General features: G+C 44.9%; 1 protein-coding gene across 4 annotated transcripts in view; it reads right to left on the bottom strand.

Annotated features, from left to right (window-relative positions):
• RMI1 (recQ-mediated instability protein (DUF1767)) overlaps positions 1-17,405 on the bottom strand; it is a 107,615-nt gene extending 90,210 nt beyond the window's left edge. For 2 of the 4 annotated variants that reach the window (XM_087677590.1, XM_087677589.1), the window contains exon 1: positions 16,658-17,405. In XM_087677590.1, the coding sequence (XP_087533716.1) occupies positions 16,658-17,191 (534 nt within the window). In that variant the 5' untranslated portion in view covers positions 17,192-17,405. The remainder of the gene's footprint in view (positions 1-16,657) is intronic. The other 2 variants (XM_087677591.1, XM_087677587.1) reach the window with 2 other exon arrangements.
• Positions 17,406-18,215: the final 810 nt, after the last annotated feature.

The following is an 18,215-nucleotide window of genomic DNA, read 5'->3' as shown; positions in this document are numbered from 1 at the left end:
GCCTGACAATGAACCCATTGGCTACAAAAAATCACCCTTCTTACCCTTTCTGTGCTAAACATCAACCCATCCAAAGCATCCAAGTCTGAAGAAAGCACAGGTTGCTTATAGTGAACCATATCCTTTTGTGGAGACCATTTCCTAGTGAGCAATGCCTCAACCATCATATTAGTATTCACATTATGAGTAACAATAGCATCCTTTTTATCTGAGCACTCAGCCATGAAATGACCAAGCTTGCTACAAGTGAAACATTGACCTGCAAAGGTGCCCAGTTAAGCTTAAACTCTAGTGAATGTCTTGCTTGGCATGCCATGGTGCTCCACTTGAGGGTTGTGATGTCTTGCTTGGTATGCCATGGTGCCCTCATATGCAAGCAGAGATTGATTCACGAGCTAAAGTGATCACTATTCAGCATAAGGGCAAGACCCACACTTTGGATGTAAAGTTGGAAGGGGAAATCTATCCCTATTGTATCAATTGCTACCATTTCTAAAGTAATGAAAAATCACATTTACTAAGGATAAGGTTGATAATGAGAATGTTGGGAACATGTCAGTGTTAGAGAAGGATTGCATTTCATTTCTGAAAATGTATGCTGATTGCTTCTCTCAATCACTTCCGAGGCAGCTATTGCCTAAAAGGCCTAAAGATTGATAATGAGAATATTAGAAACATGTCAGTAAAGGAGGATCGCATTTGATTTCTGAAAATGTATGCCGATTGCTTCTCTCAATCACTTCCAGGGCAGCTACCGCCTGAAAGACCTAAAGAAGGTATGCATCAAGTGCATGGATGGACCTAGATCCTTGATACAAACATGGCACTATGCCTTGGAAGTAGATAGTGGCGGATACCTTTGGTTCGAGTTAGGAAAACAAATCAAAGACCACATATTCCAGATGTGTCCTTGATGCGGAAGCTGGAGCAGAATCACGGGCTAGTGTGAACTTCCTCGGAGTCTATGGACCGGATCTTTGGGCTGAGAACTAGTAGCAACTTGTTGGTCTTGTTGAAAGGAGGTCGGAAGATAGGCGAGGAAGTGAGATCCATAGTGCACACGGACTCGGCTACTAGCACCACGCTACCTTGTCTTTGCACCTGAAACTCGAATTCGTGTGGACATAGATTCAGTAAAGGGTGGGTGTGTATGAGGATAGTGGGGTGTGAGCGCTTGGCCAATGTAGTGCCAAGGAGCAACCACCTTTCTTGCACCCTGGTACCGTGAGGTTCACGAAGGAGCCAAGGCAGCCAAGTCCTATGCCCTCCATTTGAGTCGAGAGGCCCCTTGGGGGTGAGACAAGTCGAGGCATGGGGGTGAGTCGCCATGACTCAAGATGGTTCCATGATGCGGCATGCCCATAGGGCATCGCAATGCCAGCGGCAGTCTTCTCCCACTTATTTTCAGGTACAGTGGCTTCCACGACCTACGGATCTGTAGTGCACTCCATCGAGAGACAATGATTGTCTAATATTGTCTCCTCGTCATACGCTCCTTCAAGAGACAATGGCTACTCGACTCCTTCCTCTTCTTCGACTACCCAGTCCGCTCCATTGAGAGACCATGACTGTTGCCCACCTCTTGCTCATTCTGAGCCCCACCCCCACCCTTGACTAAGGTTCGAGAGGCTACCTCTGGGAGCTCTTCGGCACCCCAGATACCTTTTTCAGCACGACCGACGGCACTTCCTTTGTCATCAAACATTTCGGAGTCCATGATCCATGAGTTTTTGGATTCCCTATCTACTTCAAAGGGGGATTCAGAGGGGGATGTTATTTCTTTGCCCTCAAAGGGGGCATTTACTTCTTCTACGGCTTCAGCGGGGGACCCTCCACCTCCCACCTCAGAGAGGAAACCTACTCCACATGAAGTTCTTCACCCATCCTCTACTTTCTTGGGGTGGCTATCTTCGATCAGTCATCTCTTCTACTAATACCTTAGATCTTTAGGTACCACCTAGATCGGGACCTCGGAGGTTCATCCGCGACTTGGTGACGAGGCCTTCGTATTCCTTCCAGCATGGATGCACGGAGCTAGTGGCTTCTCTCTCAAGGTTGTGTTTCGGATTCTCCAATTCACTCTGTCTACTGGTCTTTACTGCAGGTTCCCTTTCCGGTGGAAATCTTGGATCTTAGAAATCCTCTACATCTTCTTCCTCCTCTTCTTCTCGCCTTGGTCACTTGGTCAACATGGAGCCACCTCTCGATATCGAGTACAGGCATATCCTTATGGTTCTCGGCACCACACAAAGTCCGACATTCCTCCTATGCATTGCATGTTTTCATCATCTTTGTACTAGGGCGCTTGGGCAAGTGAACAATTTCCCCACGAGGGACACTGTCCACATGGCACCTGCTGCATGAGCATTCTTCAGCATGTAGCCTTGCATCTCCACCTCACTCTTCTATTGTTCCCCTTTTTGGGCTTGAGAGTGGGTGTTGAGAAACCCTTCACTTGTAGTTTGCGTTTTTGCGTTTCTGCATTTTGCGTTTAGGGTATGCAGTCCCAAAAAGGAGCGCCATCCTAGACTGACTGTGCCTATTTATAGGCCACTCTCTCATTCATTCCTCACGGCTGATTCATTCAGTCTGTCACCTCTTCTCTCCAACCTCTCCACTACCCTCATACCCCTTCAGGAGGACATTGTGGTTCGTGGTTCGTGGTTCGTGGTTGTCTTCATCATCTTCCTTGTGCTACGACACCCTTGGTCCCTTGTATCACATTCACTCCATGATTCGGAACTTCATCATTCCATTCATCAGAGTTTCTTCTCTCTTCTCTTCTCTTCTCCATATTTGCCAAGTTTACTCCGTGTTCCTCCCTGCAAACCCTATTGTCTCGCCGGTACATCATCTTTTGACAAGGCTTACTGAAGGAAGTCCCTGATTCAAAGCCTTCACCAAAATGGACAATGCTAGAGAGGAAGCAAAGGCTGCATAAGAGGTAAAAGCTTTAGACCATTTAGTCGATAGAGCTATAGTTGCTGTGGATAACACCTTAGGAGGTGGCTCGGGTGAGCATAGACAGTCACATATATAGCATAAGTGAAGTCTTCATCGACGATAAAGAATTCATGTTTCTCCACGATGTAGAGTAATTTTTTGAAGTGAGGGAGGATGAGGTGTTTTCAATGCTTGCAATCGCGACTAACTTCCTCCTCGTGACTGATGATATGCCTACGGATTACACTAACTTGAAGCTAGAAGACATAGATGGCACACTCATAGCTCTTGGAGATGCCATGCGAAAAAGGTGAATCTACTCAAAGGTAGTGAAAAGCCCCTTGACTCAGTGCTATCAACATTGGATCGACGCATCACAAAGGCCCAAAGTGACCTGAAAATCAAAGAAAGCTTGAAAGCTGTGAATGCTAAAATAGAAAAATAGTGTGACCAACTTGTTGAGGCAGGCAACTGGATACCCTTGAGTATGAAAGCACCCTTAAACAAGGCTTGCTAAGGACTATGCTACAGAGATTGCTATTGGCACCATGCCGGGCCCCGCAACTCAAAAGACATATCAGCCCCATCCCAGTGATCAAGAGCAAGTAACCATGTCAACCCCGACTTCCTTCATGGCACTGGGTGCTACCCCGTACCGCACTAAGCCGAGTTCAAGTTGCAGTGACAACTACTCCAGTACTGAGTTTGCCTCAAGTGAGAAGTTCAATGATGATGAAGACAGGCCGAGCACCCTAGCCTTTTCCATTGAAGCAGCAAGGTCTATGGTAATGAAACGATGGGCTAAGGCCCAAGGTTATGGTGATCTGGTTTGCATAGAGCCACTGTGTTTGAGCTCGCGTGGAGGTGAACCCCCCCCCTATGGCACAGAGTCGAGTTCCAACTCTCGTGATCACTTCTTTGTTCATGCCGATGAAATCCCCCAACATTCAAGCGAAGGCCGAGCACGTGGTTATGAGGTCCACAATAAAATAACTCTTACTCTTGATGCAAAAGGGGAACAAGACTCCTTGAGCCGAGAGGGTGAAGAAATGGCCTACCCCGACACACCCTACTACGATACGGATACTCTTCAAGACTCCTTGCACCAAGAAGATAAAGAAATGGGCAACCCCGATGCAAATGATGGTTACCTAGCAAACTCCTTGAGCCAAGAGGATAAACAAACGACCATCTTTCATGAGATCACAATGCATATCGCAAGGATGAAGAACTCCCTCAGTCAAGAGGATAAAGAAAAGGCCACCTACCATGCTGAATTGGATTAGAGCCACGCAACAAGAGACTTGCAGAGCCACAAGTATAAAGAAACAGTCCCCCCCCCCCCCAAATGCAAATTATGGACATCCAGCAATCTGCTTGTGCCGGGCGAATAAAGAAACAGCTCAGATAGCAGAAAAGAAAGAAGGATCCAAAGCTAACTCCAAGAAGAGAAAGAAGATGAAGGCCCAAGCTGACGTGCAAGCAAAAACTGAGAACACACCACTGTATCTCGAGGCAAAGGATGAGACTTCCAAGTCGACTCTTGAGCCTCATGAATCTGAGTCCACAAATAGGAGAAAGCAGATGACATTTACTGAGCACGTGACCATCCACTCCTATGAGCGCGATGAGGAGTTAACTCTCTGCACTCAAATGGCTGATACGGAGGGGGAAAAGCCCTCATACAACAAGGTTGAGGCAAATGCTAGGGTACCTCTTGTGTGGACTAATGATGCTAAATAGATATTTGTGAATGGATCCCAAGTGACTGAGTTATGGGACGACACCCAATCCATACTCACCATTAAGGTGAACTTCAAAGAGATGCCTTTGCCTAAGAAGCCCACTTGTGCGTTCAAGCCCATTTCGGTCTCTAGACCAAAAGGGTGTAGTAGTTGGATGGCTACATGATCAAACCAAGATGGTTCCAAGGAGGTTTCACCCTCCAAGTCATGTTAGCAGATTAGTCAATTCATGGTTGAGTTTGTACTTGTGGTACAGCAAGCTGCGCTCAAAGATTATTTAGGCATTTTATTTGCCATCATTTATTGTGGTTTGGCACTATTTGCAGCTAGTCGGCTAGCATTTAATGTTGGCTGACTAGTCATATTTTTGGCATTTATTTGCCCTATTTATTGTCAAGCTCCCTCCTCCTCATTCATTCATCACCTAACAGTTCTTTGGGAGAGGGAATAGGTGCAAGTACCTCCACAGCCGGTGACTCACATTGCTTCTGTATTGTCTCATGTCTTGGTATATGGATTCCATTTCCCGAGCATACTTCTGAGTTCTCATCTGTATTGTGTTCTTTCTTTCCCTTCCTCTTTTGCCTTGTGTTTCAGCAGTTTATTACAGCTTATGTTTACGCTTCCATTGCTGCACCACTTCTGACATGGTATCAGATTTCAGGATATGTGTTTCTGCTGTGTTTTCTTGCTGATTTCAGGCCTGTTTTCACCCTTGCTGATCAGGCGGCTGCTGCTCCAACCAGGCACCCTGTTTTGCCTGCGTTTTTTGCTGACATCAACACCCGTACAGCCTGTGCATTCATTTCAACCTGCGTTTTGGTGTCTCAGCATCTCCTCCTGGCTGGGCAATTTGGGCAATTGCATTATTAGGCCGTTTTTGCTGTTATAGTTTTTTATTGATTTTTTGACTTTTTACAACAACTTTTGTCTTATTTTGGTCACATTTTGGGTTATATTGTATGTGAATTCTTGCTTTTTGCAGTCTATGCTCGTGGTTTGGCTATGTTCCCTCTCCAAATCCCTTCTTTTCTCTACTTCTTTTCTAAATCCTCTACAGATGGCTCCTCCGTGCACATCCACTGATAACAAGCTCCATGGCCCTGATTATTACACGTGGAGTGCGGTGATGAAGGCTTGGTTTATCCAGGAGCGGTTATGGTACGTGGTTGGCGGAGCTATGGCACGTCCTCAATAGCCTTCTCCTGTTCCATCTAATTTTAATGAAGACAACCATGAGGAGGCAATGCTTACATGGGATTCGGATGATACCCGTGCTTATTCGGCATTACTTCAATGTATTTCCAAAGAAGTCCTACTGGCGGTCACCTCCTGTAGGACAGCTTCAGATGTATGGTCGAAGTTGCATTTGATGTACGAGGCTCCTTCCACCATGATGGTCGTTACCCTCTATGGCTAGCTCCAGCAACTGAAGTTTGAACCCAAAGATACAATTCAATCATTCCTACTACGTATTACCCAACTCCAAGACCATCTTCGCACTATGCAATCTGCCCTATCAGAGGCACATCTTGTTGGTACGGTACTCTACAAGCTTCCTCGGGAGTTTGATGGAGTGGCGAATGCTTTACATGCGCAGACATCTACGACTCATGTAAGTTTTCTTCATATGTCCTTGATGCTACTTGGGCATGAGGCTACTTTGCGACTACACGAGAGGCTTCCGTCACATTATGGAGGTTCAGGTGAGGCTCTTGCCGCTTCAGAGAGGGATTTGAAGACAAAGAAGTCGAAGGCCCAGTGTTACCACTATGGCAAGAAAGGTCATTTAAGAAAGGACTGCAAAGAGTTAGCAGCTTCCAAGAAGAAAAAGGAGCACAAGACGAAGCGGGAAGCAGACTCCAACGACGAGTCATCATCTGCCTCAGATTCCGACTTAGCTCCTCTGGCCAAGGCAAAGTCCAAGGCACGAAAGGAATCTTCTTCTTCCGATCGTGGGAAGGGCTTAGTGGCCCCTTCCTCAGCTGCTTTCTAGTGGTGGTGATGAAGTCATCCCTCACGACTCTCCTGTCCCAGAGAGGGAGTATGAGAGGGTGGTGAGATGGGAGAGTCGTGCCTCATCTATATTTCTATACAGATGTACAGGACCCAGGGAGGGACATCCCTGCCGCATCAACCGAAGTCTGGCAGGTACAAATCCTGGAGATGGAATTGACATCCAAGTTCACGAGGGAGGGACATCCCTGACGCATCAACTGAAATCTGGTAGGTACAAATCCTGGAGATGGGATTGACATCCAAGCTCATGATGGGATGGTTCTTTGACAGAGAGCAGGTGGCTTTCATCTGGAGCTCACATGAGGGGACACTTTGGCAGTCTAGCCAAAGAAGGGGAATTCATGGTCATTTATGCGTTGCGGCATTGGTGACAAGACGGTCACGTGTGCTACTTCAGAGGCATTGTTGACAGACATTGAGAGCTGCTATGATCTTCTCTATCTTCAGGAGCTGGTAGAATCGACATCGACATCAAGTTCTTTCCGAGGCACCTTGGTGGTGGCTTGCGCACCCACTACTTGGATATCCATGGTTCTACTCTAGTGGACATTGTTGTATGTACTATGATGCAACATTATCATTGTATATTGTATTGTATCAGATCACCCATGAGTCAGTTCATAGTTGAGCCTGTACTTGTGGTACAGCAGGTTGGGCTCAAATATTATTTAGGCATTTTATTTGTCATCACTTATTGTGGTTTGGCATTATTTGCAGCCAGTCGGCCAACATTTAATGCTAGCCGACCAGTCATATTTTCAGCATTTATTTGCCCTGTTTATGGTTAGGCTCCCTCCTCATTCATTCATCACCTGACAGTTCTTGGGGGGAGGGAGCAGGTGCCAATACCTCCACAGCCGGTGACTCACATCGCTTCTGTATTGTCTGATGTCTTGATATATGGATTCCACTTCCCGATATACTTCTCATTTGTATTGTATTCTTTCTTTCCCTTTCTCTTGTCTTGTGTGTCAGCAGTTTATTACAGCTTATGTTTACGCTTCCATTGGTACACCACTTCTGACAAGTTACTCATGCTAGATTCAGCTCGTCATAGGGCAAGCCAAGTTGGAACGAGCTAGGTGTGAAGACTTAACTCGCACGTGTGTACCAATGACAAATCCGAACATGTAGAGGTCCCAAATGGAAGTGGGTGCCGGGGCACAACGCAAGCCCACATCCAACCTCCTATGCCTTCACGTATTATGTAGCCATTGAGGGCCAAGTCAAAGTAGTCACACCACAGGTAATTGCTTGCGCCATGCAAGCTAGGCGATTCGATGTTATGCATTTGATCGACCTAAAAGCGTTCTGTGCCTTAATGCTTGATTCACCCATCAAGGGCCCCAACATACACCTAGGCATAGCATGAAACAATCTGCCAAAGGGTTGCCTATCTAACTTGTGCGTGATAACGCTATATCTGGGTGATAGAGGCCCAATGGTTTTCACCACAAAGAAGATCACTCTTTCTTTGCAAGCACAACGACTTGATGCAACCCATCAAGTCGGCATGCTGTGTCTAAACACTCCAACTCTCCAATCCAAACAAGAAGACCTTCCCCGATCCTCTTCCAAGTGTGCTTCAAAGAGGGAAGGATACTTAACGCGAGTGCAATGGACTCACACGGCGCACAAAGAGCCATGCAAGAGCATCATGTATTTTTTGGCGCATTCCTGCAGCACCAAGTGCTCCTACAAGTGAACAATTCAAGCAAAGAAAGAAAAATCGTGCGAAGTGATGGGATCGCACCGTCACAAGACAATGGTATGGCCCCTTCATGAAGGGGCCTTGTGGAACCAAACCAAAGATCCAGCAACTACTACCCAACTTTCTTCAAGGGGAGGTGCATACTCAAGACGCACCTCTTGGATCATGAGGCATGCAGCCACCCCACGATGGTCAAATGCTGCCTCAAGCAGGTGGATGGATGCGGCCACTCCAAGGTGGCCAAATGATCTCTCCCACCATGGACACGGATTGACAAATTTGGCCAAGCTAGGCCTCTCTTCACAAGGTGTCTCCTATAGGACCCTTGCAATCTAGGCGTGGCATGCTCCCCATTGAGCTTTACGCCTTAGTCCCTGTTCCACTCTGGCAGTTTTTGCGCACTCATACTGCCATGCCATGTGATGGGGCAAGTGTGCATGACTTATCTTAATCGGGTTACCCTCCACTCTATGCTTGTAAATATGGTCAACGGGTGGACGGATTGAAGTGCACAATAAAGTCATGTCTAATTGTAGTCAAAGTGTGCCCATGCTCCCCGTTGAGTGGCAAGGCAAGGTTCCACTTCTACCCATACCAAGCTCTCCTATTGAAGCAAGCATTTGTAATCAGCCAATGGTTGCCAAGGCACAAGACAATGTCAAAAACAAAGGCACTTTGGCTAAGAGATTATCACAAAGCGTGGCTAACTTTAACATTTCTTCATAAAAGCCCCATGGTCCCACAAAAATCTCTTCCACACAATCACCCAACAGAAGGGAATTCAACCAATGGCGAATCCAAGAAAGCATCAGGATTCGACCCATAAAGAAAAGGATAATCTCTCTTTCATAAAATGTCGAAAGTGAACGGAATATTGTCTTCATATCCGTAGCAGCTTCTAAAACATCATCCTAATCCTAGACAAGGAAGGTTTCACAGTTGTGCTGGACATAATCTCCTAGTAATGTATTAGCAAACTCTAGCAAGTGTTCCCAACCTAAATCTTGTGATTCCTCAGTGATAGGCATGACCTGTGCACAGGACTGTCTGGTGATCATCTAGCGGAGGTTCCTCAGGATCTTCCATCAAAGCATCAGAAGCATGTTTGTTGCGTTTGACTGGTGACTACGCATCAAGACTAGGTTGAACTTCAGAACGCGGATCCGCCATCTTGGTACATGGAACCATTTCTTCCCCCTCCTCAGCATCAAATCAGGCCCCAAGGCCTCCACCACCTGATCAATAAAAACGGTGTTCAATTCAAACATGAATATCGTAGCAACAAAGTACACAAGTTATGTTCGGCCTTCTGATCAGGCTGGTCTACCCTAAATCATCTGCTCTACTTTGCTTTGATCTAATCTACCCTTCTCTCTCTCTCTCTCTCTCTTTCTCTCTCTCTCTCTCTCTCTCTCTCTCTCTCTCTCTCTCTCATATAATGGGTAATTTATATTATATCAAATCACAAAACCCATACAAAAGTCAGATGACATGAAAGCTGCAAAGTCACACAATGATAGACCAACAACAACTTGCCAAATATTTGTCAGAAGAGCCCAAAATTTCCTAGCCAAAGGGCAAGGAATAAATCTATGATGCAAAGATTCCACACTGGTTGTACAAAAAAAGCAGCCGCCATTTGAGATTCCGCGCTTCGAAAGGGCAGAAGTAAGGGGAAGCCCACCAATGATCACTCTCCAAAGAAAGACCTTGCATTTGAACGTGGTCTTGTTCAACCATCCTTCCATCACTATCATTTTCCACCAAGTCTTGGATTAATGCATGCCCCAAATTGCATTGGCTTTAGTAACCAGCCAATGCTTGTCCTTAATGAAGAGAAAATACACCTATCTAGGTGAAGCCTTTTAAAGACAAAGATGGCTGGCAAGATCCCAATCTTGCCAAGTGCAAACTGAGTCAAGTGCAGGAAAAGGCTACATAGGTTGCATCAACCATTCAATCCGGCCCATAAGTCATGGTATCCACAAGGAATCCAAAAAAGTCTTCCGGCCATACGGAAAGACATCAACCCCCCGCATCATCAAAGCAGCATCCACAATAGAAGACAAACCTAGATGTACCATACAAATGAACTTGGGCCGATCCTCTTGTTTCCCATCCCAAGAGAGCAATTATGACAACGCCAACAATTCCAACAGCAAGAAATTTGCCTCCAGATGATCCTCTGCAAAATGCCAATGGGCCTTTTAAAGAACAACCTCCAAGAAGAAACCAAATGATTTACCAAAATGAAGGAGGATGTGGAAAAGTGAGCATCAGAATTAAGAACGTGTCACCACGATGCCTGTATACTAGTATTACCATGTACAATACCTCAATCTTCCAATAAAAAGAGGACTATAGAGACCCAAGGATGACAATCAATACACATTGTTCTGAAGAGTAACCAATGAAGGGCCACCATATGGGTTCCGTACACCCAAAATCACCCCATCACACATGCTTTTCAAGGTGCAAACATGGCTCCAAGAAATCCAAGAGATACCTACATGCAAGGAGTCTTTTTTCCACAACATAAAACGGATATGTTTGGTAAGAGCATTCAAAGAAGCGGTGTTCCAAGGCACAAGAGGTAAAAAGTCGGTAAGCGTGGGTAGCATGATGACATTGGCTACTTTGAGGCATACATGAAAGGGCCACACTTATGTTTTCCAATAGATAAATTTTGAGGCCATCTTTCAAAAGATCCATTCCAACAAGTATTTTGATTGAACATCAACACCCAAAGGATACCCCAAGTGGCTAACAACATTGCCACGGGGCACCACCACCCCCTACCATCCCAACAAATGGATGTTAGATTCAATGCAAATAATGATAGATGATTTTGCAGCATTAAGATGGAGACCAAAAGCACACCCAAACAGTGTCCAAACATCCAATGCCTTGCAAAGATTGTCCTTCTCTACATGCAAGAACATGAAGGTGTCATTTGCTAGCGATTGTGCAACAAAATGCTGTCCAAAAGGAAGAGATAAACCTGCCAACTGCCCAATGCTCACCATATGGGATAACATGATGAGCACCAAATGCATTGCCAAGGCAAAAAACAAAAGGCTCAATGAACAACCCCAACGGACCGAGTACGCAAGGGGGAAGGGGTCAGTAATACCACCATTTAACATAACGGAAGAAGCATCAACACTGATGGTATAGATTGACTAAGACAAACACGGCACAAAACCCATAGTATGCATCATTTTTGCAAGAAAGCACCAATCCAAATAATCAAAAGGTTTCTCCAAATCCAACTGCACTAACACCACCTCCTGGTTAGAGTGCTTGGCATAGTCGATTCCCATCTGCACATTCAGCACATTATGCAAAATGTTTCTAACCTTAATGAAGCCATATTGATTGGGGTACACAATGGCAAGGAAATGCCTATGGAGGCGATTAGCCAACACTTGGAGAAAACTTTATACATTGAACCCATTAAAGATCTTGATCTTGTCCCACCTCTATTAATCTTTATATACCAATATATAAACTTTCATGGTTATCACGAATATTTGTGTGCATAGTCTATACATGAGTTGAAGTTAATAAAGGCCTAGAAAATACAACTTATTTACTTTTCACCAATTTAGATGGGTTCAAACAAAAGAATGGTACATGTCTCATGTCGATGTGTCCTCCATCCACTAGGAGTTCTTGATCCTTGTTAGTGGCATTCAAACTATTGTGCACCTTCCTCAGGTTGAAGATGGGATCATTGGATGGTAATACTAAAGCATAAGTAGGGATAGATGAGCTTTGACCCATGTTCCTATCTTCAATGCATCTCACTTGCCTCTGTTGAAAGACTGGAGCTAGTTGCCAATCTCTCAAAGCCCCCATGGAGATAGATATCAATGCCAAGGAAGGTAACTCTTGAGAAGACTGATTTGGTGATGGTGGATGAGACATTCTTCTCTTTTGTATACTTCTCCTCAATATCAAGCTTGAGATATCTCCAAGTCTACCTAGCTTTGATACCATATAAAGAAACACTTGAATAGAGATATGGAACCGAAAGTGTACGACAAATACAATCAAAGCAGTAAAACCCAAGAAGAAAATAACTCAAGAGTGACTAATGAATGAATAACTAATCAAACTATGTGCTGGTATGATAAAATGGGCCTCAAATCTCATGCCTCAGGTGGACCAAGGATGAGATGACCTAGAAGAGGAGTCCGAGAAACCAATGACAGCTCCAACAGTGTGTCTACTCTGAACAGATTCCAAGAACACAGCATCAATCTGTAATGATGTTAAAAAGATGGCAGCAATTAAATAACAGCTGAAACTGCTAAAAAAAAACACAGATCTGGCTGAGTGCTGATGATGATGGTTGATCAAAAGAGCAGCAGAAGCCGGGGCAATAGCAAGGTGGCCTGCCAGGCTGGAAAATGCAGATGGCAGCAGCAGGCAGCAAATGCAAGGCTGTAGGTAGTAGGCAACAACAAGAGGACAATCACCAAGTGCTGGACAGTTTGAATCGGCAGCAAACGCAGAGTATTTGATGTAGCTAGACTGTTGAGTGTCCTGCATAGCTGGCAGCATTGATGGATGGTGAAAATGCCACTGAGAAGTGATCAGAAACAGGTTGCTTGGCTGAGGAAGAAGAAAATGCGGCTGGGCAAGAGGATACTGATGGTGTTGATGCTGAGAAAACTCCCTAAATCAAGTTGCCTGGCTGGTGGGCTGCACAAATACCTGAGGCAGCACTCAAGAACCACCACTAACTGAGGTATCCGCTGGAGGAGGGGCATAGATGGCAATGGGAGAGATGAGGACTGATGATAGCTGGCTGGAATAATGGCTGAGGGATCATGGATGCATTCACATAGGCTCCTATTTATAAAGGATTTAGGGTGCAGTTGACCTATTGCCAAAAATAAGAAATTTCATACTACGAAATAAGTATTTATGTGCTTTGGGACTGGTCTAAAGAGATTTAATCATGGATTAATGCAAACCCTAAATTTCAAGTGGCTTAACAAAGAAATGACCATACCTGAGGAAAACACAAACACCAATGTCTCTGTGATGCCAAACATACCACTGTTGCTACCAAAATCCCCAATAAGCTGCATTTTCTGTTAAGAGATCAACTGAATGCAGCTCCACATCATCATTCTGGCCAAATTTGCTGCATTTTGCTGCCATGAACTGTTGAGAGCTGATCAGCTCATCAGACATAGGTTTTCCACAAAATCTGATCTGTGATTCACAGCATCATCAGTGAGTCTATGAGAGTGCACAACGGAAAGGAAAGTGAACACAAAGTGAATCGAGAAGAAGGTGACAAGAAATGTAGTGGAATGAAGGAACAAAAGTGACAAAGGACTGAATGTTGGGCTGCAACAGCTAGCCCAACACACAGCTTTAAGTGTTAGTGTGAGTGCCAAATGGAAGCAAGAGGATGAGAGAAAACTGAGGCTGGCTGAGTGAGAAGTGACTAACTCTGGAGGTGGAGGGCAGAATATAAATAGGCACACAAGCTGAAATTGGACGATCTACAGTTACTACAGCTTGGACCAGTAAAATGTGCCGTGAAATGCATAATAAATGTTCTGAAATGCTACCCAGCCTGGAATTGTCCACTCTACCCAAGGCAATGAATGCATGCCCAAAATTAGGGAAAATAGGCTGCCTGGACTCAAACATAAGTGTGGACCTCCACCTAAAATGTCTAGGACAAACGAAATGACAGATAAAAACACCATCGGAGCTTCGAATGTCCTCATCCCACTCAAACTAACACTCAAAGCCAAGAGATGATCATACATGACACAAGCAACTACTAACAGCCCCTCTTAGATCCTAGATATAGCATAAGGCCAAAGGAGATGGAACAAATCCCAAGGGTGGCACTCTTGCCACTGCCGATGAAATCCCTCAATGAAGAATGCCAACCAAGGAGTAAGACACCCTCTCCAAATGATTTCCAAATCCAATGGGAGACCACCATAGGCCAATTGGAGTGAAGAGGCCTCAAGCAAATCACTCTATTAATATCCAGTTGGAAAGAGGTGAGCCAAGTCTCTGACCCGATTGATAGAAGATTGCAAGGAGCCATTAAAAGCATTGGAAGCTACCAAAAAAGAGCAATAGGAGCAAGGTGCATGGGATGGACCTACAAGCAAAAAGGGATGATAGCTCAATGACAAAGGAAAGAGGCAACTACATGAAGGAAAGGCTCCAAGAAGTATGCAATACTTAAAGAATCTCCTCATGATTCCTAGAAATTCTCCTTTGGAACACAAAGGACCAAGCAATCCACGACCACATCACTAAGATCAGCCCCCTGTGAAACAGATGGGAGTACAAGGAACCACCAAAGGACCAAGCAATCCATGACCACATCACTGAGATCATCCCCCTGTGAAACAAATGGGAGTACAAGGAACCACCAAAGGAGGTGGTGGGAGAGGGAGGAAAGCTTTTAGCATGGGAGATGTACAAACAAGAACAGGTGCAGCAATAGAAAACTACCTTAGAGAGCCCTCCATTGTGAAAGGCAAATGGAATCTTTATAGCCTCCTCTCCTACCAACCTCTTGCAAGAATGGCTCCTGAAGTGAAATCCTCAACACAAATATGGCCTGCTTGGAGAAGATAACTCAATAACAAGTCTAGTAAGGCCATGAACTAAGAGGAGGAGGCCCAAATCCACAACATGAAGAACTTTTGAGCCTGAGTGGTCAAACAATAAAGGCAAGGTGCCAACACCACAAATAGGCACCGATATAATGTTACCAACAATGACTATACCCTCCTCTATGTGAAGATCTTGGAGCCATTCTCCTTATGGAGTTGCATGACACGATGCATCGCTTTCAATGAGCCAAGGCCTCTCAAAAGAAGAGAGAGCCAAAGAAGGCTTTTTCGACTAATAGGGTAAAGGGGCCAATAGATTATCATCTAACAATCCTTCATTATAATTTTCTTTTCCAAGTGAGTTGCATAATTTTTTTTAATGGTCAAACTATTTATATTATCTAGAGCAAGAATATTAGGACATTTTGATATTTTTATCAAGTAGCCTTAGTTACAAATGAAAGGTTCATAAAAGATGGATAGGGAGGGGCCGATAGAGTGACACTTGAGGATGCATTACTTTAGGGTTTTACAAAATCTTAAATATAAAAAAAATTACATGGCTCACTTGTTTGAATTAAGTTAAGCTCATTTGTAATTTTTAAAAATTCATATTATATTATTAAGTGGCTAAAAAAGCCACATCTTTCTTGTAAAATTGTCACTCAATTGGGGTGGGGTGTGTTTTCCTTTTGGAAGGCGCTACTTTATTGGCCTCTTTACCCTAGATGAAAAGAAAGATTGACTCCGTAGCAAGAGTAGAGGTAGAGGTAGAGGGACTCGAGAGGAAAGCTCCGTGGCTCCTTCCTTCGCTTTCAAATGAAGGTAAGGTTATTTCTTCCAACATTTCTCAAGGTACAAGGTCTTTCCACAACATGGACACTGGGATATCCTTTACACTTCAATAGTTTGTCCCATCCATCTTTTCGAAAACAAGAAGAGAAAATAGGACAAGCGCTTCCCACTTATATAGGTGAAAAAGACAAAGCAAAAAAAAAAAAAGAATAAAAGAGAAGATTTACAAAAATAAAAGAAATTTTTAAAATGAAAAAAGGCTAGGAAAAAAGAAAAAACCAGCCAACCAATCCTTCCCAAAAAAAGCCCCCATCTTAAACCTTCTTCTTTAAATTTTTAAAGTCCCATTTGTCATATTAGGATATTGGTTTCTATAGGGGCTGGGAATCTATATGTTTCTGCATCTCATTTTACATTAAACCTCTATTTTTAGTTGACAATGGGACATTTACTGCTCGTAAACTATACTCCTTATGCTCAAGCAAAAGCCACTAAGAATGCCAAGAACCACCCCCTCAAGTGGTAGTAAAATGGTGTAATAAACCCAAAGTCACAAGTTCCATTCTTAAGGCAATAGTGGGGCCCCTTGTATAGTGTATGATGTAAGAAGTTGATTATGGCTCCACTTAGGTGGTCACGAAGATGGAAGTTGTAATGTCAGCACTTGTAAAAACCCATGGTCAAAGGTTTGGAAATTGGGCGCCCCTTGACTCCGAATATCAATGTAAGCCCCAACATTTCAATAAATACAAAATCATTTCGTTTCTAAAGCCCCTTGGCAATCTGAAACGTGTTATTTCTGAGACACATTAGTGCGTTATTCTCAAGGAACTGACCTGCAAGACGAAGGGTCCGGAGAGCTCAGTTGCATGAAGCGTATGAACTTGGGGAGGAAGAATGGCGGAACCCATGGTATTCAGATCAGCCACGAGAAAATGGGCGAGACAGCACTCGGCCTGCTGGGACAGAGGAAGTTGCGAGAAGCCCGGCCTATCCACCATTAAGCTGCGAACACAAGCAGCAAGCCATTGCGGCGCAGGATGGATGCCAAAACTGTGCAGCAGGGACTCTAGGGCGGAGGGGATGGCGGCAGGGACAGCAGCGGGGACGCCGGTAGAATCTGTGTCAGAAGGGCCGCTGAAAGGAGGTGGAGGTGGAGGCGGAGGAGGAGGAGGATCAATGTCCAGCACCTGCACTTCTTCGTCATCGTCGTCGTCCTCAACCTGCACAAGAAATGGAGGAGGTGCTTCGACGGGACCGGACGCAGCGTCAAAGGACACGTCGTCGTCCCCGCCTTCTCCTCTTGCTTCTGAGTCGGATGAAGAGGAGGACGAGGAGCTTACTCGAACCGCGCGTCTACGAAGCGCCATGGCCGTTCGGACTCATTCAGGGAGGCGGACTAGCTAGATCGATATTCTTCTAACGCATGCTCGAGTGATGTTCCATAGTAGATACGCTCTCTCTCTCTCGTCTGCTCCCTTACTAGCAACTTCTGTGTAGCACTAGGCCAACTAGCGTCACACGGGAGGTTTGCACATTTCAGATGGCATGTCGTAGAGATGGCCTGCCTGCATGTCATGCTTAAAGGCTGGTTAATAGGTTATACCTTGGACAGATAGACGAAGGGGGCAAAAGGAAAAGAGTGTCATTTACACCGCTGGGCTGGCATCCTAGGCTTAGGGTGGTTACACACAGCCTCGGGCAGCTGGGGTTATGTGCAAGTTGTCCATTGCTCTTGTTACACACTAGATTGTGTAACAAACTGCGCTCACATATTTCACCAAAAGAGTGTTGGCTCATTGGTAATGAGATTGAGGTGTGGGGATTGGTGGGGGTTCAATTCCTATTAGTTGTGCAGCACCCTTTTGGAATAAATGTGTTGTCATCTTGTGCATTAGACATGCTCGAATTTCAAGACGGGGGAGATCCCTTGCCAAGAAGTGCCCGCCAACTGCGAAAATCGGGCCCAATGACCTTTCGACACATAGTGCAGCGAAAGCCTCTTCTTCCACCTCTTGTCTATCCATAGCCCAGTGTGTAATTGCCCTTAGATCCACGTCCAAGGGCCATTTCACATTTATCCAGACTGATGTGTGCAACAGGGACGTCAGTTGAGGTGGCAATTATTCATTAGGAAATGGGATTGTCTTGGTGTTGCTGACTTTGACCCCGACAGGAGGTGAGTGGACAGTTTTATGTAGCTTAAAGAAATAAGTCATCAGCCAATCAACAGCCATCAAATGCATGCAGGCATCCAAACAAATCTAAAAGCAAGGGCGCCCAAATCATGTTTGATGTACCTTTCTTAGCTTTCGATTTGAGGTGTCTGTGTGGACGTTTATGAAACCCCAACCTAAGGATGGCTTCACATTTGTCCACCAAGAGCCATTCATG

This window comes from Lygodium microphyllum, chromosome 5 (assembly GCF_053477565.2).
Source record: "Lygodium microphyllum isolate KBCC chromosome 5, Lygodium_microphyllum_v1.1.10, whole genome shotgun sequence".
In the NCBI taxonomy this organism is placed as follows: Eukaryota; Viridiplantae; Streptophyta; class Polypodiopsida; order Schizaeales; family Lygodiaceae; genus Lygodium; species Lygodium microphyllum.
The sequence above is the reverse complement of the archived record's forward strand: the minus strand, read 5'-3'. Positions and strand labels throughout refer to the sequence as shown.